This window comes from Procambarus clarkii, chromosome 21 (genome assembly GCF_040958095.1).
Source record: "Procambarus clarkii isolate CNS0578487 chromosome 21, FALCON_Pclarkii_2.0, whole genome shotgun sequence".
NCBI lineage: Eukaryota > Metazoa > Arthropoda > Malacostraca > Decapoda > Cambaridae > Procambarus > Procambarus clarkii.
Window position 1 is genome coordinate 29,326,490 of NC_091170.1, and position 23,338 is coordinate 29,349,827.

At 43.4% G+C, this 23,338-nt stretch overlaps 1 protein-coding gene across 7 annotated transcripts in view; it reads right to left on the minus strand.

Annotated features, from left to right (window-relative positions):
* Nucleotides 1-496: 496 nt before the first annotated feature.
* CenG1A (Centaurin gamma 1A) overlaps nucleotides 497-23,338 on the minus strand; it is a 491,255-nt gene continuing 468,413 nt past the window's right edge. For 4 of the 7 annotated variants that reach the window (XM_045746459.2, XM_069328241.1, XM_069328240.1 and 1 more), the window contains 10 exons: nucleotides 9,985-10,119; nucleotides 8,307-8,542; nucleotides 7,259-7,714; nucleotides 6,792-7,016; nucleotides 5,769-5,919; nucleotides 4,482-4,727; nucleotides 4,113-4,230; nucleotides 2,403-2,595; nucleotides 1,988-2,152; nucleotides 497-1,549 (listed from right to left, as the gene is read on the minus strand). In XM_045746459.2, the coding sequence (XP_045602415.2) occupies nucleotides 1,271-1,549; nucleotides 1,988-2,152; nucleotides 2,403-2,595; nucleotides 4,113-4,230; nucleotides 4,482-4,727; nucleotides 5,769-5,919; nucleotides 6,792-7,016; nucleotides 7,259-7,714; nucleotides 8,307-8,542; nucleotides 9,985-10,119 (2,204 nt within the window). In that variant the 3' untranslated portion in view covers nucleotides 497-1,270. Of the gene's footprint in view, nucleotides 1,550-1,987; nucleotides 2,153-2,402; nucleotides 2,596-4,112; nucleotides 4,231-4,481; nucleotides 4,728-5,768; nucleotides 5,920-6,791; nucleotides 7,017-7,258; nucleotides 7,715-8,306; nucleotides 8,543-9,984; nucleotides 10,120-11,012; nucleotides 11,053-19,660; nucleotides 19,955-22,303; nucleotides 22,425-23,338 lie in introns of those variants that run through there. The other 3 variants (XM_069328242.1, XM_069328244.1, XM_069328245.1) reach the window with 3 other exon arrangements.

A 23,338-nucleotide genomic window follows, 5' to 3' on the forward strand; every position in this document is an offset into this window, starting at 1 on the left:
GCAATGCAGCTTTAATATTTGAATTATTTAAAAGAGCTAATCTTTGTGCCTCTCCCACCCCCACATAAATTATTCTCCACCTAGGATACATATTTTAATAATTCAGACTTTGGTTCTTTATCTAGCAAGATGCTGTGTGCAATAGTAATCTTCCTCCAACCTGCCAGCAGATAATCTACATCTTTATGCGCCTCTAATACAGGGATTATATGAACTTTGGCTTCATACATTTGTATCTTGAGCAGGATAATCATCTTTACACTTGGATTAAATCAATACATACAAATCTACAATATATTTCTCACTCTCATTCAACCTTTGGTACAATTCATTGTTCACTATATATATATACAACCATGACAGACAACACTAGGGTGCAGGATGATAATGTTTACAGATGGGTTCATGGTACGCTCAATTTGTATGTACATTTTCACAATCACCAACTCTCTATAAAGGTTAAGGAATACGTGTTGCATGTTGTGGATATTGTGAGTATCTCCAAAAAAAAAAAAAAAAAAATGTCTTTCCATAAAATATGGCATTAACACACAAATGACAATCACAGGTTAACAATGAAAACATAGTATACAGTGGCCATTATATCTGGTTTCGTCTACCACCCATTTCTCCATGGAGTTGTGATCAGATTTCCAAAATCTAAAAGTCACGCCTGCTATGACTGTTAGGTCACTGGTCACATTTATTTTGTTCTTAAAGGCTGCTTAAGAATTTGACAGTGTGCTTGTAGTCAACAGAGTTGTCCTAATTCAAAGAAAATCACTTGCAGAAGCCTTTCCTTAAGAATATTAGACTAGCAATGATTTTATTACATAAAGCCCATCTTTCTTATAAAATTATATGCAAATTAACAAGATGTTAATAAGCAATCTTATATACATTTCAAATTAATTGACTTTTCTAATCTTAAAGCAATTTAAATAAATTGCTTTGAAATAAACTGTGGGATATACAAGTGCATAAATCTACCATAAATTATTTATAGAACTGCGTTCATAAATCAAGTTTTGAAAATGTGTTCTAATAATGCAGACAAACAAGTTTGGGAAGGATTCTATAGATGATGCCAGGCTGTAATAAGATAAAGATAAAGTAAAATTTTCTTTTAACTACAGTGTACTGCATTACCAATTACTGCACTATCAAAGAATATAAATATCCCGAGTCAGACTGCACTGTGACTAATCGGTTCTATACTATCAAATTCACACAACTTTAGTCGCAGAAATAAGCACGACGAGCCGATACCCTAAATTACACTCGCTTGAAGTTTATCGAGATCGGGCTTACGGCTTATGGACCCTTTCCTCCGTGGTAATGTTGAAGGTTGGGAGGTGATGTTGGATGACAATGGAAGAGTGGAGTGGCCGAGTGCTGGCGTATGAGGGGTCATTGGAGGTGCTATCAACCCCGTGTCTGGGCAACCATTTTGTAGCAAAAGATCAATGACTTCCTTATCACCAGCTGTTCGGGCATAAAATAAGCTGGACCTGCCCTCAGCATCACATATTTTTACACTTGCATTATACTGCAAAGAGAAACTTTCATCATTAGAATGAGATCTATAAACCATTTAATGTGTCAAACAAAATATTTTTATGTTGAAGAAAAATACCAAGGTCAAACAAAGAATCAAAATAAGATTTAATGGTTATGATAATTTACCATTAATATTCCTCTTATGAAGATAAATATGATGAATACAATTAATGTAATATTCCTCTTTGTGAATAAAAAAAATCTACACTTAAATTTAAAGCCAGAGGTTTCTAGGGTTGAATGACTGGAATATTACAGGGCTCATTAAATATTCCAAAGGCAACTGGTTCACCAGCCCCCATCACTTTAGGGTTCCTAGAGAAATGTACATTTTAAGGAACACAATTTGAGAAAAATATTAAACTTTTGAAATTTTTCAACAAGGTTTATAAAAAAATGTTTAATTGGAAAACTCTTCTTCACTCACCCAGAGCAAGATCTGTACACAAGGCAAGGAAGGAAAGGCAGCAGCTAGGTGAAGAGGGGTCCGCAGGTCCCGGTGAGGGGCGAGAGGATTGTTTACGGCATCACCAGCATGGGGCAGCAAGGCTGTTAGCCTCTTGACATCACCACGACAAACACATTCTACAATCTGGACAAGAAATATATCGTCATTTTCAATTCACACACAGCATACATAATTAAGTAGGGCACCTTCCTTTTCATATAGTTAATTAATACAACTTTCATAATAACTAAAGGCACACAAGTTAACATGCCATAAGATTTACATGGGCAATATCTACACGGCAAATTTTAAACCCATTGTACTTTTAAATATCCAAAGAAATAATAAAAATATAACACGTGTATCTGTACAAAATAAAGAAATCATTACTCACTTGTTCGTGCAGAGGAATGCCAGGCTGTGGGGGTGCCAAGAACTCCTTTGCTTCATATTTGGCTCTAATCCAACGTTCCTTGTCCTCACGACTACTCCGGGGGCTAGGTTTGGTCTGGCCTCTTAGATGTGCTTCCCATATACTATTACCCACTTCATTTCCAAGTGACATCATCACCGAGACAGGGCCAGGTCTTAAAAAAAAAAAAAAAAAAATTAGATGAATGATATTTTAATAAACATCAATTGGAAATTGTGGCACATTGTAAAAGCTACTGGAAAAGTGTGCATTATGCTTTATGTGAAACAAACAGGTGGTAATCCTAAACATGATGCTACTAAATGCAAGCCTTTTATAGGAGACAAGAATTTAAAAGCAGTCAATACAGTATATATGTATGTATGCAACAATGATCACTAAAATACTGATCCAAGTACAAAACCACATTTGAAAAACAGAATGCTTAATGCGTTTTCAGCCAATTCGCCTTCATCGAAGCAAAGTAGAATGAAGATGGAAACATTGTTGATCAGACCTTTTATACCCACCAGGGAAGATCACCTGACCACCAAGAAAATGTGAAAGGAAATATAAGAAAGAAGGTAACTGCAGAAGGCCTATTGGCCCATACAGCTATTAATATCCAGAACTAGAAGATGCATAAAAGTGCCACACAGATTAAATGGATGCTATATTGTATTTACGTGCTAATTCAAGGCTTATATGGGGATCCAACTTGTACATACCAGGGCTCACATTAAGGCTGCCGTTACAATGTTTGATCAGAGAAGACTATCACATTTCGTTCAACAACAACTACTTTTAACAATAAACTTTGCCCTCTGAAGTCGATAGAATACAGTCGCATAAACTGTAATGTAAATACAATGCACTGGAGTGCTGGGCTGTACGAATAGCATGAATGTTATTTTTAAATGCGAGGAAAGGGACTTACCTGTCTGACCGATTTAAACGCATGCACACTCATTACAAGGGATAGAGTACACACAACCTGCTACAGATGAGGGCGAGTTCTTAATTAGCGTGGACTTTACTGTATTATCATTTTTAAATAATGGGTTAATATTAAGGTTTTTCAGGGCTGGGGCAAAATGTACTAGACCATCAAAATATGGTAATACCCAAAGTCTAAACCAGAACTAAAAAACACATTGGCATTACCATATTTTGATGGTCTAGTACATCTTGCCCCAGCCCTGAAAAACCTTAATATTAACCCATTATTCAAAAATGAGGCAAAGAAAGAAAGAAATGCATGTACACCTGCGAGTATGTGCATGTACGCATTCTTGAATCTGTGCTACTCAATTACCACAAAATGAGAATGAAATTATGTGGGAGATCAAGAATTTAGTCAAAGATTGACTAGACAAAAAATCTGGCAAAGACAAGGAATAAAACATTAGAATAATTAAGCTACTGTATATTAAAAGGAGTTCTTAAATTAAGGTAATATGAGAAATTACATTAGCGCTGTATTTGTAGGTCAATATTTGGTGCAAGAGTGCGATTGGTAAATGTGTGCCAAGCATGGTGTACAATAGGTGGCATTCACTTGCATACGCATCAGTGGTCAATAAATTGCTCTAGTGCAATACAATGTACATTTCACTCAAAAGTGAAAAAAATATTCATTATAACTTAGTTTAACATTAGCTTTACTACTAAATTTCCTATAAAGATACTCACGGCCATTCATCCAGGTCTAGTGACCTCACTTTTGATATGTGGGACCCCAGGTTCCTGTGGATGCCAGAGCACTCTATGCACATCAACACTCCTAGGTTGATGCTGGCCCACTCCGGATCTGTAAACAACACCAAATTAAGACATGGCCAGCCCACAAATGATAATTAAGAACAAAACAGACGACGACGTCTTCGACGACGACGACGTCTTCGACGACGACGACGTCTTCGACGACGACGATTTATTATTATTTATTATTATTTATTATTATTGTACGACTGATTATCAGCATTGTATATTACAGTGAACCCAAACTAACCCAACGGAACATAATCCAAACTAACATAACGAATGCCTTGCTGCACTTACTGGGAGCATCACAATCAACACAGTTAAGATTGCCGGGGACTTGATTTTTTATGGTCGATATAGTTTGTGGGTCAATTGGATGCGCTTGTCGAGTTCTACTCTTGTTGGACTCGTTACCCTGCAGCGAGCTGAGGATCTGCTGCTCGATGACTGTCACCCAGTCATCTCTATCTTCCTGACTCCCTGCTTCAAAATGCCATTGTTTATTGTCCAAGGACACCAAACTGAATTCGTAACCATCCGAGTCTAAAATATGAAACGTAGGATTTTAGAAAAAAAAGCAACAAAATTACAATACATAAGCAATACAAAACTCAAATTGCAAGCTAAACAGTACAAAATATGTAATCTAAAATATATTTTACTGCACATTGATACAATCTGATATTATATAGTAAGTAGAATTTTAAGAACGAGTTACAGAAAGGGATGCCCGATTCTTAAGAAAATAATCGGCACCATAAACGCTTTAAAAAGTTGACTATTTGAAACACCCACTGCACTGTTGCCTGGTAGTTTGTTCCATATTCTCCATCTCATAATTGCCCTTTCAATAAATACATCCTACTCTTTGATTTAAATTTTTCTCTATTTGTGCACTTTTCACTATTAAAGTTTCTTCCTTTCTGCTTCTTTGTTTGTCAGTTTAAGAAAGTCCTTATCTCCCTTCACATTCTACTGCCAAAGCAGTAATTTATGAATATTTCTCATCTATGACAGGTATGTAGAATTATTGTAATTACTCTTTCAATATTTACCATGAAGTGTACACTGTCTTGGAGCAAAGACTTCACTATCACAACCCAATAAGAAATACTTTTGATGCATGATACCTCCAAGGAGAAACATTACCCACGTTTTCATAGGAAACCTGTTTGACCAGGCTCTAACAACTTGCTTGATCAAACTGATAAGGTATAAACGTTCACCGTTTAGCCTACATGTCTCTGGACAGATGCCTAGCAATATGCATGATCAAGAAGAAAATAAGATAATAAATGCATGATTAATATAGATCAGAGATTGTCAACCTTTTCACGCACTTGGCACACTCAAGGTACCAAAGTACTGTAATGAAATTGAAGGCACACCATCAGATTTACTTTTATCAGTATAATACAAGCGAGAATATTTTCCCCAAGATATCAATCTCCTTTCAAATGAATGGGCAGAAAATGTGTTTCTTCAAACTCCCTTGCCACACTTGTGGACTCCTTTGTGGTCCACACCTGTGGCCACTCCACAGCACACCTGTTGAAAAATGCCAATTAGTTCAATAAATCTCACCTTCACATTCTGCATTTTTATTTCCACTACTCTTCATTCTTCTGTGTCTCTTTTTAACATTTGGTGTCTCAATCTTGGATGAAATGCTAGCAGAATCCAGACCATTGACTCCCGCTGGGTCATGAAGAGCCTCGTAGGACATCAGAGTTACCTACAATACAATGAAATTATATTAATACAAAATTAAAATTGTCTTAAATGCTAATGATAGAAGTGGCATTATCTCAAGTCCTTGCTGGTTCCTTTTCCCTAATGCTATTTTGGAAAATATCCTACAAGTAATCCTTCACTTTCTCATTCCTTTATGTATGCTGTTTACCTAGTACTCTAACCATTCTAAAAGTCATATCTACTATCCCCTTTTATTCTATTATCTAGAATATTTCCCATTTGTTAAGCAGATCACTACTCTTGGGAGATTTCTTTAGGGTTTGAAATTCAGTTTACCTTACCTTTTTTCTGAGGATCAATGTGCTTATGGCTCATCACTAACTAGGCATCCAGGGTGCTCTTGGAAAACATGATAGTGTATCTTGTCATTATTGGTTCCCTAAAACACACAGCCCATTCCACCACACATCTATCTCACGTCAAGGACTTTCAGTTGTCATACGATGCTGCTGCTGTTTTTTTTTTTTACCATTCTTTACTTTTAATCTTTCTAATACTGTACATTCTTCCCCCATGCAAAGCCCTCCAGGTTTTTTTTTTGTAATAGTTATCACTCCTTTTTCTTTTCCCCCTTGTTGACAAACTCTTGTGAATGCTTTAAACCATGCAGTTCTCTTATCTACATATAAATACACAATGTAATGATCAAAACTTGCCACCAACACAAACCCCTCATCATCATCTACCTATTTCTTCATTGTCTTTGTTAGTTTGGCACAGTCAACGATTTTCCTTACTTTCTCTATGATTCCTTCATGAACAATTTTAAAATACCTTACATTAAAAGAATGCCCAGGCTGAAGACATGATACTTGCTTATGTAACAATGAATACACCTGAAGACTACTTTACCTTATCTTTATTTGATTGTAAGGGACCACCAAGGGAAGTTCTACCAGCGAGAGGTGGCCCTGGAGCACCGGTTGAAGTAATGTTAAGTGTGTGCATTTCTGAAGAAAGGGAGTCGTTGCCACCACTTCCAGCCACAACCTTGGATCCTCTTGGCTTCATGCCTGGAACTTTTACTGTAGTATACTGAAGAGAGATTTCTTTCCCATGTACATCTTCCATGTAATCCTGTGAAGTGAAAAATATCGTCAGTTAAAGACTTTCTATACGTTATTGCTCTACAATCTTCATGTAGAGAATTTTATTCCCCTGTATGGTAAAGAAACCATACTAGACAAGTAATTTACAATAAAATAAGCCATAAAACTGTCGAGAAATTTATTTCAGCGATATGAAACACTGCTATTTATTAAATCTTGTTTTAGCTTTCTTGTATTTATAAATACAACATTAAATATAAGAAAACTCACATGTAAACTAGGATGATAGGTTAGTCTTCCATTGTCACACAAAGTGACATATTTCTTTTTCCAGTCCTTATTGAGAGCCTTGTTAGATTTCTTGTATAAATAACCTTGTTTTATAGGAATGGCACGACCACTTCCTACTTCTCCATTTTTACTCTTGTCCTTCTCGTCACTTTTCTTTGAAGGAGTGAAGAGATTAGACTTTCTCCGACTTTTCCGAGAAGTAGTTGGGGTAGAACTTGGAGTGGGGAGATCTTTGTTTTCCCTTGGAGGTGGTATGGTGTCTGTAATAATGGGAGCAGGAATGGTAGTCGGTGGAGGTGGAGGCGCCATGAAGGCTGCAGTGGTGACGGCACCTGGGGCACTCACGCGCTTGAAGCCATCATCACGAAAAGAATCTGTTCTTGTCATTGCAGTCAACTCTGCTCCACTGCCGTGACTACTCCTTAGTGTTCCATCCTAAAAGGAACAAATATTTTTAGCCTTTAAACAAAACTTTAAAAAAATAGTTGCCCTATGCACAGAAAACTTTTAATTTACAATTATTTAAATTGTCTCCTTAACCAATCCATGACTTTGTTGATCCACAAAATCCTAACTTCAAAATCATTATGCCCATCTATTTCTCCGACATGACTCTGAATGTGTGTACATTTAGCCCTGTACATTTGATCCCAATAAATATACATGGCTGTGTTTATCAAATGATATCCTATCTATAGAGAAAAAAAAATTAAAAAGTTCATAGCTTATAAAGGGCCAAATATTAGAGATACAAAGATACACTAGAAGATTTCCATAGTTGTTTGCTTGCATGCCGAGGACTATACAGTACTGTAGTGACTAAGTATATTCACAAAGGCTTCTGTATACAGTTGCAGAGTGGTAGGTCAATAGTATAAAGCTCATGAAAGCAATCGTCATCAAAATATCTCTATAAAATCACAATAAAAGATGACTGTACAAGTTGGGGGATAAATAATTGTCCAAAAACTAGGTAAAGTATTCCCCCCCCCAAACATTTTGATAATGATCTTAAGGAGAGACCTACCTTAGTGATTGTGTTGGTATACACATGACTAGGTGAAGAGCCCGATATGGGTGGGGTGACCTGCTGGCTTGATGCAATTTGTGGGGTAAGGGGTGCAGAGATGTTGGAATAGGGGGCTGGGGTGTAGCCGTTGTTAGTGGAGGGATAACGCAGCAGGTGTGTGGGGGTTCCTGGTCGAGAGTTGTTGGGCGTTAGACCCTGCTGGCTCAGGCGCTGAGCCACAATCTTTGAACAAGCTGTTGAAACAAATAATCTATTAGGCAATTGAATACAGTATATATATATATATATATATATATATATATATATATATATATATATATATATATATATATATATATATATATATATATATATATATATATATATATATATATATATATATATATATATATATATATATATATATATATATATATATCTAACATTTAAAATGGTACTGTATATGTAATGCCTTTCCATTCATCAAATTAATCACTTGATGAAGGACATTAAAATATGTTTACATGGTTATACTGCAGTATATCAATACAGTATAGTACTGTATATTATGATATACAGTACTTCAGTATAACCATGTATTACTGTATTGCAATCTTTACATGTGGAATCAGATTAACATAAGTAATTTTTTTTTGCACATCACTTAAATATGAGCATTAACAAGTTTACAAACTCGTTAACATCAGGCTTTGGTATTTTAATGTATCCAATTTACTATATCCACTTTAAAATAAGTGCATATTCTCCACTTCATTTAAATACTGTACTTTTGTTACATGTTTTTTATCCTTACTACTCAAAATACTAATCTACACATGATTTGTGGGTAGGATCTAACAAAAAAAATCTAAGTATTTGATATTGTCCTGTTCCACATTTTGTTCTGGAAAGCAGACCATATTAGAAAATGTTCAGTGCTATCTCAGGATTAACCAAAGAATTATCTACTTAATATACTGTACACTAACAAAAAATAGTCTGGATACAGGTGAATGCGGTGCTGTGCTATTTGGATGCAGAGTAAACTAGGGTACGAAATATCTGGCACTAAATGAGCCATGCGGTGGTAATTTTTTCCATCGTGTATCCAAACAGAACAGTACCTATAGACATGAAACTAGCTTACTTCCCATTAGGCCAGAATCCAAATCAAGAATCAAAGTTAGATAAGGGATCATTACAGTATTTAGACTATTCTGAAATAAGTCCTGAGAAAGCACTTCCTATTTTCTAATAATGTCAGTTTTTAAAAAGTCGTGTGCAACTGAACCAAGTCAAGAAATGTTAAGTTTTTTTTAAATAGACACCCAAACCAAACTTATGAAACTAAAATGACAACATTTCAGTCTACTGGATCAATATTAATGTGTAAAGTAACACTGCTTGTATGGTATTTCATAACATTTGTTTGTTATAAATCTGATAATCCTTTTTATAGCACAGTATATTTTATTCCTGTAATATAGTTAATGTGCCTGGACTGGATTTACAAGAGAATAAGTACTGTACAGTATGATTTAAATATTAAATATTTTATAAACTTAAAAATATTAGTTTATAATCGACTGCTGGGTTTACAGTAGTTGCCGTATAAGGGGAGCAAGCATTACGTACAGTACCAGCAAAAGCCGAGAAAAAGAAAACAGTACACAGTATATACCGTACTAGAACTTACCATCGTGGAATACTCTCTCAACATTGAGCCCATAGGTGGCACAAGTTTCATAGTACGAGCAACGCTTGAGATCTGATGCTAACTTCCTGGCACGTCCATCATCTATAACACGAGGGTTGTTCTCGCTGATGGCGTCTGAAATGTAACAAAAGTCATCACAAGCCGATACTCAATATACCCAACAAAAACAATTTACTTTGCATATTCTTTTCTTGCATCCTAAATCCTTTATCAGGACAACTGGAGGGTGGCCTATGACAAGCCCTTCGGCTTCCTGTCCTTGTTGAGGCCACTAAGAGTTGTAAAAATTAAGCACTAGCATAGTATTAAAATATATATTACAATGAAATTTGGCCAAAATTTGACTTGTCAACACTTAAGCCTAATAATGTGGAAACAATATGGCATACAGAATGTCAATAAAAACCATGATAATTTCATCAATAACAGCAAAATATGGTTCAGATATGCTGACGACAGTTTAGAGGCAGGGTTGCACCAACATACTATTAACTGCTGGCGCCATTATACTAACAAACAATACGGGACATTACCGTCAAAATTAATACACAACAAATTCCAATTATTTTTATATTATTATATTTTTTATATCAATTATATTTATAATTATTTTTACCTCTCAGAATGTTTGGTAATGTGTTTATTTGTGATGTGTGTATGTATATATTAACACGTTGTACTGAATGGGGTGAGAATAGCTTGAGCTACCTCATCCCTTTGTGTGTATTTTACCTCAATAAACTTATTTCAATTTCAATTTTCAATTTCAATTCCAATTACCGCATGTCCTAGGCCTAGAGGCACAAATAGGAGATGGGTGGTCAGACAAGAATCTATGTAAACTCTTCTTGCCCTCTTTCACACCTCCCATTTGTACAGGTCCTCTAATATGCATGTCGTGTCCGACAAAACACATTATGGACTTGACTCTACAAGAACGCCCTCACCGGCCGTCCACTTTCAAGGACTTCCAGCCTTAAGAAATTACTAAACTAACATTAACAAACCTTTACACAAGTAAAACGTTGACATTAACGGGTACCGTCACAACCTTCTAGCCCATTGTTATTTTCTTCCTTTATACAAAACCTAAACATTATTTGTGTAGACAAAACATACATGAACAAGTATTCATTAACGTCCTGCTCAGTCATCCTCTTCAGCCATCACTTTCCCCCTGTAGCCCCCTCCATCGCCCACCCTTTTAACCCCTTCCATTACCGTCCCCTGTAGCACCCTCCATTACCTTTCCCCTGTACAACCCCCCACCCCTTTCCAATAGCCCCTCACACAAAGCATGTCTCCTATCTGATTCTAAGGTAATAAATACCATATCTTTTGAATGGCGGGGACGTTGTGGCGAAGAGGCCTTAGAACGTAAGCGTAGACCACACCAACCCAAACACTATAATACAAGCCCAAAACTATTCCCAAAACCGACCCACTATATCGCCATCAGACACATCACAGTACGTGCCTTCGCCGTGTTTTATTAATGTTCATAATAAAACAGCGCAGTGCGCTATGAACCTGCTGAACCACCTTGGGGCTAGGTTTCCACATTCTAATTTTTAAGATTTACAAACAGTTCGCAATAACACAACTTCTAGGTAGTGTTTATCAAGCATGTACTGTGCTTTGTCCCTGGTGCGACACCACAGAAGACTTATTGCTTCACATCGTTCTGAACTTTTACTACAAGCAGCAGCAGCATCGTACGACCCTCCCCTTTCCCTCCCGTTATCAAAGTAAGAGGTCTAGGAGGACTGGGCGTGCTGGAGTGGGAGGGTCGTGAAGTGGACGCCACCAGCCAGAGAGGAAACCTAAGACCCAAGCCACAACCCTCGCCTCAACTTCCAGGCGCACCTAGCCCAGGTTAGACTTGCACAATGTCTCCCAGATGCTAACCACTAGCCAACTGGCATTTCGGGTGATAATATGACTTCGAATCATTATGAGGGGAAATAACGTCATCGAGTCTATAAAGTTGATGAAAGGGCAGGAAGAATGTTGGCTAGTGCATACCTCACTGGTTCTTTCTATTAAAAAAAATATTTAGCGTAAGAGGCCTAAGCGGAAGTCGGGAGGTTGCCTCGTGAAAAGGGACAAGAGGCCCTCCAGGGGATCAATAAGCGGGAAAGTCTCACAATGTATGGCAGTGGCGCTACTGGAGGCTATTATGTAGGGTGTGTGGAAGGGGAAGGAACGGGACGGTACAGGGGTTGTTACTGCCAGCGGGCTGCATGCCTCCTGCCTCCCCACCATCATTACCAGAATATCCGTCACCATCTCAACACCGCACCACACTGACAGGTGCTGGCCGGGCTTCTCCAACCCCACATGAAACCAAGACAACCCCACACTAGTGCATTCCATCATACATTATGGCCTCTCAAGATTACAGGCCAAATGCATTATATATAGTGATGCAACTAACAATACCAGCAAAACCTTTACAACACTAGAGTACTGCAAATTTAACAAAGGCAGTATTCTAGGCAAAGGGGTTACCTCAACTTGTGGGTGCTGTGCGTGCCGGTATGTTCACTCTCGGGACGAGTGATGCTGCCCAGTAAACTCACCCTTTGAGGAAAAATATTTACGCCATTTCTGTTATACAAATGTCCCATCTTTGTTTTATTAGTAGCCTCGGTTGTCGGTGTATATATACCGATACATTAGTTTAGTTCTGAAATTCTACAGCTAAGGTACATGCTGGTTGGTGACCAACCTCACGTCGCTTATAGGCCATAAAACACGCGCTCCTGTGCTTACCCATCAGTGGCCATCTTTGTTGTAATTTTCATTAAAATTTATATATTCTAATGTTCGAATTTTGTGTCGAATATGGCCTTAAATTTTGTGGGTAGAGAGGGTCCGCACCTTGTCATTATTGCTTCGTGGAGGGAGGGGGGGGAGCCCCCAAGGATGTGGAAGGTGGCACCACGACTAACCTCACACAAAACCTAACAAACACTAGTGCATATTTACAAGAGAATTAGGACAAATCCTGCAGGAAGAGCCTGATCAAGCCGGGTTGTAATGGGTACGAGAGCCGGTCCAAGCAACAGCCTTGTAGATTAAGTTATCACAAGACAAGCTTGGTTCCTGGTCGAGATTTGACGAGTGGAATGCTCGAAACAGACTACAAGTAAAGCTACAAGTGACAGCTACTGAGGGTGGAGGGAAGGTAGCGAAGCAAGTAAGGGCATGCCAACACCAGCGCAAAGGTTGTGCGCCAGAGGAATCACTGGAGGTTTGTACCACTTGACAACGCTACTCGTCTTGCAGCTTCCGCCCACTCTACTTACGTACCCCTCCCCCCCCCCCAACACCCACCCCCACACTTACCGACTCCATCCCCACTATGGCTACCCCTAAGCACCACTTCAGCTGCACAGCCGATGAGTGAAAGTACTACTTCACTGGATAGAACGACATCTCGGTGCACTCGCTTTTCTTAACTTCATTAAGGAATAACTGACAGCGTCCAGGAACCAGGGAACAAACGCCGAGGAGCCCTGAAGGCGCCGACAAATTGAATAAGACCCCAATTACGTAGTGGCGTGTGCTGGTCTACAATGGTGGGCGAGGCCGTGCGCTGGCACGCTAAGGACCACCTCCGCCTGGCATTCATCTCTTCTCTGATTTCATCTGCCCCTCTGCTTCCTGCCTGGGCCGCCCCGACGCGCACACAATATCAAATGGGGAAACTCCTGGTGGGGGCTGTTGACCTCCTCACACCACGTACCTTTGTTGCTGCCCAATACATTTTTCCAGTACTTGTCCGGAAGGTAACTTGCAGAAGTGTCCGTTTAATTACTATTTAACGTTTCATTTTCCCATTCCCAAGTACATAATTGTAATCTACCATCGTTGAAAGTATGATTTTCGTTGCTCACTGGAAGACTTTTTCTACTTAATTGTTCCGCGTCTTCCATTGAGCCTATTTTTATAACCTATATAGCCTATAATATAACCTATTATATAGCCTATAACAGTAGGCTATATTCATGTCCTCGGCGCGACTCTCCGGCGTGACAAGGGGGAGACGCAGGAGTCAAGAGTCCCGGCGAGTGGTATATCCTGCAGCACCGCACAAGGCAGCGGGAAGGCGCACAACGTGGCGGGTCGGCCAGGAAGGCGGTGATTGAGAGCGTCCGGATACAAGGGGCGCTCAGGATGTGGACGCCGCCGCCGTCGAGGATTATGAAGTTTTCTATGTGAATAATGATTTTGTATGAATGTTGTGAGGAGGTTGGAAGCGAATATTGACGAAGATGATGCGACGGATGTTACGGAAAGAGGAACTGATGAAAAAGAAGCCAGAGTGGGAGGGGGTTTGAGGCCCCCACACGGATACAGCGGATGTTTCAGGAACGCTAAAGTATGGGTATGTCTGACGGGTAAGGGTGTATATCTGACATATATATGTGAGGGGGAATAAGCGTGATTATGGGCGAGGGTATGCACATACAATGGAGGGAAGGGCAATAGAGGGAGGGGAGGAAGGGGCAATAAAGGAAGAAAAGTAGAGGGGTTAGCACCGCCAGAGACGAGGAAAGGGACACCAGTGGACATGGGTAGCCTTTAGGACACGGGGCTAGGAGGAGGAGAGCTGTACAAGATGTCAGCTTTACCCCCAAACCACCTGAATTATGGAGAGGAAGTGACCTCCACACCTGCTTTCAAAACACCAGCGTGCGCGCACGCACACACGCGAGGACAAATGTAAGCTGGAAACGCAAGAAAGCAAGACAGGCAAGAATTCTGAGAGTACCCATGCCCAGGAGGCCTGGTCGACAACCGGGCCGCGGGGACGCTAAGCCCCGGAAGCACCTCAAGGCAAGGTAACCCTGTACTGCTGGTATATAAACACGAAATGCACTAAAAACCGTCTTGAGCGCCACCATCAAAAATACGACGTGCTATTGGGAGAACGGGTTGGCTTAGTACATAACATCCGGCCACACTCACGCACCTTATCTGTGCACACTGAACACTCGCCTCAACACACTTGTCCAAACCCAAATTTCACTCGAATATTAAATGGCAGTGTACACAATCAAAGGATAATCTGGCCCAGCCCCCTAAACCCTCTCAAGGACTTAGTGACCTCAACTGCACGTAAAGATCATTCCCGACAACTACAGGGACTAGGAGAGAGGAAGGGAGATGGGAAAGGAGGAAGATGGAAAGGAAGGGGGGGATTTTGGATGCACCGTCAAGTCCCAACTAGACAAGCTAAACAACTTTACTGTTGGTGGTATTGTTTACCAGAAAGGATGGAATGTTAATGGGGGGCACCTCTCTTGGTGGTCACTACCGGTGACCTTCCGGAAGGCTGTCTTATTGACCCTCTTAGTGACCCCCACTTCCCCCGTTTGTGACCTTTCTTGCGACCCGCTACTACACATTACTTGTGAACTTTATATTTCCGTTAAACATTAACTTACAATACTTATACAATTATTATTATCCATCCAAGTCGGCCAGGGTCTTGACCAACACATTTGGGTAACTAGAGTGATGCCTTTAATCCATAGATAAAACCTAACTAACTCCTGAGGAATGAGATTAAGTTAACGGCCCCCTACACCTTGCAGGACTTTATTAAGAGGAACAAATCCACAAGGGCGTGACGAGGATTCGAACCGACGTCCTCGAGCATTCCAGACGCTGCCTTAATCGACTGGGATGCTCTCTGACGTCAATTCGAATCCTCGTCACGACCTTTGTAGATTTGTTTGTTTGATGCATCACGCTATTGTGATGTCTGTGTGTTAAGAGGCTGTGGACGGTGTGACGGGAACACCGAGATCTGAAGCCTGTCGGGGGATCTCCGGAAACTATGTAGACAAACATCAAGACTTATAATTTATCCCATGTGTGTAAATCACGAAAATAATTCTGAATTTCACTCTTGAAGATGTATTAATATACGAAAGTACTTGAGGAAATTCCTATTTTCCTCCGTGGTCTGACGCTGTTACAAATTTATCCCATATAGGTGGAGAGGGATAATTTTTTTTTGTTGGCAGGCCCTTAAGCCTATGGTTGCCCACTAAGTGTTACTTTGTGGTGATTGGCGAGGTTAGACCCCCCCAAAAAAAAAAATCCTAAACGTTCCACAAGCTTCGTAAATATTTCATTCAAAATGAGCAGCTACCAGAAATTATAACCAAATATCCCGTTTGCTAACTTGGGATATAATTTCATGCGGGCGATTAACCCCTGGCCACTGGAGGGGGGAGGGGAGAAGGGATTAACAATTATGAAACAGGCTCACCACATATATAATCTGCTTAATTTAGAGAAATTGTGGTCTGTCTCGACCCCATTGTTGACATAACTATATGCATTACATTTTTGTAATACTGGCTATTCATGCCCGTGCCACCTTTTGGGCGACTTGATCTTTATCAATCACCAATTTTTGTAATTAGCTTATCAACACTAACTAGGTTAGCTAAATGAATTTTGGTGTTCAGTCCCTAAGCCCATTATGTGTGTGTGTAACCTTACCAGTACCACCCACAGTATGGGGTGCAACAATGAACTAAACCAACCTGTTTCACAGTTTCTACTAAACCAACCTGTTTCACAGTTTCTACTAAACCAACCTGTTTCACAGTTTCTATGTACTCATGTGTGTGTGTGAGAACCAATGCTAGATGGCTCCACAACCCTCCCGAGGCTGACAACTAGCAGTGCAGTATTACCTAGCCAGTTCATTACAAAACAGAAATGATTTTCTTCAAAACGCCGTATAAACAGCCTAACAGGAACGGGATCAAACATGGCCGCTGCAAGAACCAGGGGCCAGATTCACGAAAGCACTTACGAACGTGTACATCTTTTCTCAATCTTTGGTGACTGTTTCCAATTATTAAACAGTTAATGAGCTCCGAAGCACCAAGAGGCTGTTTATAACAATAACAACAGTTGAATGGGAAGTTTTCATGCTTGAAAACTGTTTAATAAGTGTAACCAAAACCGTCAAAGATTGAGGAAAGATGTACACGTTTGTTAGTGCTTGCGCAAGTGCTTTCGTGAATCTGGCTCCAGAGGTCCCGAGAGTACCGTAACTCTTCTTGAGGCTGGCCTTATAGTCCTTCCAAAGCTTGGTGGTGGTGGTGGCTGCTTACACCCCCTACAGGCTCCCGGGGCCTAGCGGAGCGCGCGCGCCAGAGTTTTTTTTTTTTTTTTTATATACAAGAGTTGTTACATTCTTGTACAGCCACTAGTACGCGTAGCGTTTCGGGCAGGTCCCTGGAATACGATCCCCTGCCGCGAAGAATCGTTTTTTCATCCAAGTACACATTTTACTGTTGCGTTAAACAGAGGCTACAGTTAAGGAATTGCGCCCAGTAAATCCTCCCCGGCCAAGATTACGAACCCATGACATAGCGCTCGCGGAACGCCAGGCGAGTGTCTTTACCACTACACCACGGAGACTAAGTCCAAAGTTGTAGTCCAAAGGGCTCGAGTTAGATTCGATTCTGCTGTTATAAACACATAACGGGAAGGGGGCCAGCCCCCCTCCCCCTGATGTCACCTAGCAGTAAATAGGTACCTGGGAGTTATGACACCTGCTACAGGTTACATCCTGGGGATTGCGCGCGCGCATGGGAGATGAGGATGGGGATGGTTAGGAACAAGAGATGCGAGAAGCAGCATCATCTTAACTTCCGGGATATATAACCCTGGTGGAGTCACGTTGCTTCCGTCTATCCATTTCCCGCAACCTAACCACCTCGGACGGTTTTCTGGGCTATCTTCCTAGTCAATTCACTATTCAATCCGCAACATCCCTTATCACCATCCTTTATTAATTTAGTAATCTTTATACACTTAAAATTGTCTTCTCAGTCTTGGTAACAGTTATGACGAGGAAAATGTTGCTGTACAATAGTAACAAACTTGTTATAAGGTGACATTACAACTACAAGCTGTGGTGTAGGTGATCTAGGTTGGGTCACCTACTGGCTGACCAGTAGGTGACCCTGCCTCCCTGGGGGTCACCTGAACGCTGCTCGACCCGCTTTGCACCTGACCACTCCGGTCAACACTATACAGTGACTCAGGTCTCGCCACACCAGATTACGGGCTATTCATGCCCGTGCCACCTCTTGGGTGGCTTAATCTTTATCAATCAATGACCACACCAGACCCAACTACCATTACCTTGCCTCGATTTCGGGAACGAGCGTCGTCATGGCCCGGTCTCTGACCAGGCCTCAAATAAGCATTTGAGTCCGTCTCAATTTAGACGTTTTATCGAGTGGATTTCAGTAGTAAAGGATTTCTGTATGCTCTCCAGGTCAGAAATTTCTCCGAACTTTGAAATGGTCTTTTATTGCATAACAGTATTCCACTCTAGATAGCACTAGCGTCTTGAAAAGTACCATCTAGACTATTATGCTCCACATCTACTACTAGTAGTAAAGGTAGCAATAGTAAAGGCAGCAACCAAGACACACTGAGCAACAACTGGTCCAAGTGGCAGCCAGTTTAGAAAGCGAGAGGCGGGACCGGAACCCTCATCCTTGGCTAGTTAGAAACTCAAGACGTGGCTACCCGTCTCCCCCACAACCTCTAAGACCGCTAACACAACCCCCAACCCCTACAACCAGCACCACAACCGCTAACTACCAGTGCCCACCTCCCCCAGGACCAATAAGATCATGCATATATGACCTGTTTATTACGTATGCCACAAGTATCCACATGGGTTATTATAAACGCTATTAACAGTTATCTTTAGTATCATAATTCATTAAACGATAATAGTCTCATCGATACTGACAAAAGCACAACTCATTATGTACGATAATGGCAACAATTCACCACTTGAGTAAACATCAGACTGATGTTTACTCACTTGATAGACAAGTCATACCACCAATATGTACAAATAATAGCGAGAATATCAATGTTATATACGGGAGTTTAATAGTCAAAACGTGCGCTTTAGTTACGTAGTATTTGAATACAGATAACGAGGTGGGGTCGCCACCTCCGCCCCCTTTCCATCTTGACCACTCCTTACTAAACACACCAAATCTCCCCCCCCCAAACCACCAAACACGCACACCAACAAGCACAGCCCGCCACCACACACAACAAGCACCCCCTCCCCCCTCACCAAACACAGCCCACCACCACACACAACAAGCACCCCCTCCCCCCTCACCAAACACAGCCCACCACCACACACAACAAGCACCCCCACATCTCCAAACACCACCAACAAGCACCCCCCCCCTTCACCAAACACAGCCCGCCACCACACACACACACACACAGCCCGCCAACACACACACACACACAGCCCGCCAACACACACACACACACACACAGCCCGCCAACACAAACACACACACACACACAGCCCGCCAACACAAACACACACACACACACAGCCCGCCAACACAAACACACACACACACACACACACAGCCCGCCAACACACACACAGCCCGCCAACACACACACAGCCCGCCAACACACACACAGCCCGCCAACACACACACAGCCCGCCAACACACACACACACACACACAGCCCGCCAACACACACACACACACACACACAGCCCGCCAACACACACACACACACACACACAGCCCGCCTTTCTCTCAGTTTGTCTTACCCATAATGTTGACGCGAGCCGACTCCTTCAGGAACGGGATCCTCATCGAGGCGATGAAGAAGCGCGTCCACTCCTCAAACACCACCGCCCCCGCCAGGGTACCTTCACAGATGTGCCCAGGTGAACAAGAGAACACTCCCCTGCTCGGAGAGGATCACCAAGACGGCAGGAGGCAGGGGCGGGAGGGAATATAGCAACTAGAACACAGGGTCAAACGCCACACTACACTCAGAATTCCGCGCCTCCTCGCCGCTCCGACACTGGGGAGTGACTGCTCCTGCTATGAGAGGGTAGCCGCGTGCTCTCCCTCCCTCCCTCTCACACCCCTCTCCCGCCCCAAGGCCCGGGGGGGGGGGGGGGTGAGACCAGACCCTCCCTGATATAAACACAATTCTGACTAACATTCCTAAAGCCCTGGCAACCTCCAGAGGCAAGTCAGTCATGGCAAGACGTCATCTGCCATTGCCGCGAGGCTTTGTGTCCGCGGGTTGTTGTTGTTTTAGATTCAGCTACTTAGAACAAAAGTTCCAAAGTAGCACGGGCTACGGTGAGCCCGTAGAGGACTTACCTGTTACAGGAGCGGGGCTGTAACTGGTGTCCACGGCTCATTGTACACAATACGTTGAGCACGACACAGCTGGTGTAACTAGGGTAGGGGGGGGGGATAATTACTATCCACTTGTTTACATTAAAGAGTCGGTAGTTATAGCCATGTTTACAATCATGAGGATTCGTTCATCTCTCCAGATGTTGCACTCATTCATGCAAGTATAGAACGTCAGTCACTAGTTGCATAGCTCTGATGCAACATTCCTTCCCTCCTCCCCCTCCCCCCCCCCCACACACACACACATTTACACCCCCACACCCCCACCCCAGCCTTCACCCCCCACACACACCCACACCTCCGCCACCCCCCCACACACACCCACACCTCCGTCACCCCCACACACACCCACACCTCCGTCACCCCCACACACACACCCACACCTCCGACCTCCGCCACCCCCACACACACACCCACACCTCCGTCACCCCCACACACACCCACACCTCCGTCACCCCCACCATAGTACACATTGCCCACTAACAATCGAGCAGACGTAAAGTTCACAGAACATATTCCTCTAGGGTGGACAACTTTTAGTCTATCCTCTATCCTACGTCCAGACAAGGGACGTAGGGTAGACAAAACATAATCAAGTGCCTTTAAGTGGTCTGGCCACTGAATCACCCCACCATGGAAATACGATGTTCCAAGTGGATACGAGAACCACTTATGTGGATACGAGGCGGGGGGGGGGGGAGATGGGTAGGGGGGGCTTGGAAGAATTAGGAAGGGGGGGGGGGTTGAAACGAAGGAGGGAGGATGCGAGGAGGAGGAGACGATGAGAGGCGGGGAGAAGGAGATAGAGGGAGAAGATGGGTGCAAGAGATGGGGAGGAATACGATAACAAGATTGCGAAAGTGTAATCAGATACCTCACGCAAATCCTTATCTGATGCTTGACGACTGTGAGGTAATGTACCCATCACCGTGCGGGCGGCGCCACCACGGGCGGCGCCACCAGGGAACACCACGGGCGGCACCACCAGGGAACACCACGGGCGGCACCACCAGGGAACACCACGGGCGGCGCCACCAGGGAACACCACGGGCGGCACCACCAGGGAACGCCACGGGCGGCACCACCAGGGAACACCACGGGCGGCGCCACTAGGGAACGCCACGGGCGGCGCCACCAGGGAACACCCAAGGCAGTTGCTGTGTGGGCGAGAATGGGCGTCGCGCCTATAAACTCGAGTCGCCAATCAAATACGAGTGGGCATTAGTAAGTGAGCGGACTGCCGGTGTGCCTGGTACCCGTGTGTGGGTAGTGGGTACGTGGGCGCGTGGGTACGTGGGCGCGTGGGTACGTGGGCGCGTGGGTACGTGGGCGCGTGGGTACGGAAGTTGTCACCACGAAGGTGGATGTGACATGCGGACCTTTGTAGGCGGCGCATACTGAGGTAGACACCAATTCCCTGTAGTTACTGAAAGGTCATGTCTTGAAAAGCACCATAACCACCACAACCACCACCACAACACCCACAACCACCACCATAACACCCACAACCACCACCATAACACCCACAACCACCACCATAACACCCACAACCACCACACCTATACCACGACAACAGGTACAGAAGTTCCCTTCGTCCTCTACCCAGAACAACTAGCAACTTAGAATAAACAATAACACACTACACTTAAAGAGTTACGAGGGGCTTGCGTAACTCCTATGCCCGTACGCCCACTCCTCCACACCGCCCGCACGCCCACGCCACCAGAGGCTGTAGCTGACAGGTGCCGCGTAGAAATTTGGTGGATGGTGGCACTCAATGGATAGGTTAGGCGCAGTGTGTACAAGCAGAGGTCAGGTGTGTACAGATCAAGCGAAGAAGATGGCGCCAGGTGTGGGCGGCAGTGGGCGTTCTGCCCTCATGAATCATGGCCGTGTGGGCGCCCTGGGTATGGGACGGGCCAGGCAGGGCCGCTACTACTCCAGCCCCCCACTGTAACTTTCTACACCAACCACACAATACCAGGAGCGCCACCTACACCCACCAGTAGCACCACAACACCAGCTACACCACCTACCAGACACAGCAACGCTTCCAACACTACAACAATCAAGCCAAGTTCCACTCCAAATCTTAGGAAAATGGTCACAAGGAGAAGCCTCCGACCAAGGGACTCCTTGCATGCTGCCTTCAAGAGTTGGAACCCGAGACTTTCCTTCCTCCGCCTCGTGGTCATCAAGGCCGCGGCACCTTCACCGGTATGTGAGCTGCAAGCACCAAATCTGACTGACACACACCTGGTACACGACCGTGTCGCAGCGGAGGCAACTCTCGAAGTCACCACCAGGTAAACACAAGGCAGGCAGGCAGGCAGGCAGGCAGGCAGGCCTTCGCTGCCATCGAAGTTATATACCATGGCAGTTACCATCGTGGCACAACAGGAAGGCAAGGCACAGCAGAACAATAATTCTACTTGCAGTTGAGACATTAAATAATATTTAACGTATTGTTCAAGAGCTGGAGAAAGGCGGGGAAGGTCAGGGTTTCCCCCAGGTGGCGGGGCAGGGAAAGGAAGGTCGGGGTTACCACAGGTGGCGGGGCAGGGAAAGGAAGGTCGGGGTTACCACAGGTGGCGGGGCAGGGAAAGGAAGGTCGGGGTTACCACAGGTGGCGGGGGGCAGAGAAGGCCAGGTAGAGTTCCCCCAGGAGGCGAGGGGAGAGACGCAGGTTCCGCCAGGTGGTGGTAGGGGGCGGGGCAGACTCCGGGGCGCCACACACACACACACTCAACACCGTATACTCCCGCCTCACGCAAGACTGCATCACCCCCGCGCCTAGTCCCTGGATTTAAACCCGCTCATACATAGGTTATTACATCTATCATGCACAGGGTTCTAACACACACACACACACACACACACAGCTCTCACACACACACAGCTCTCACACACACACAGCTCTCACACACACACACAGCTCTCACACACACACACAGCTCTCACATACACACAGCTCACATAAACAACCCCAACACTGAACTCGTGTAGAGGCACGTCCAAGAGGCACTTTTCACACTAGGAGGAAATCAAAATAACAATTCATCTGGCGCCGC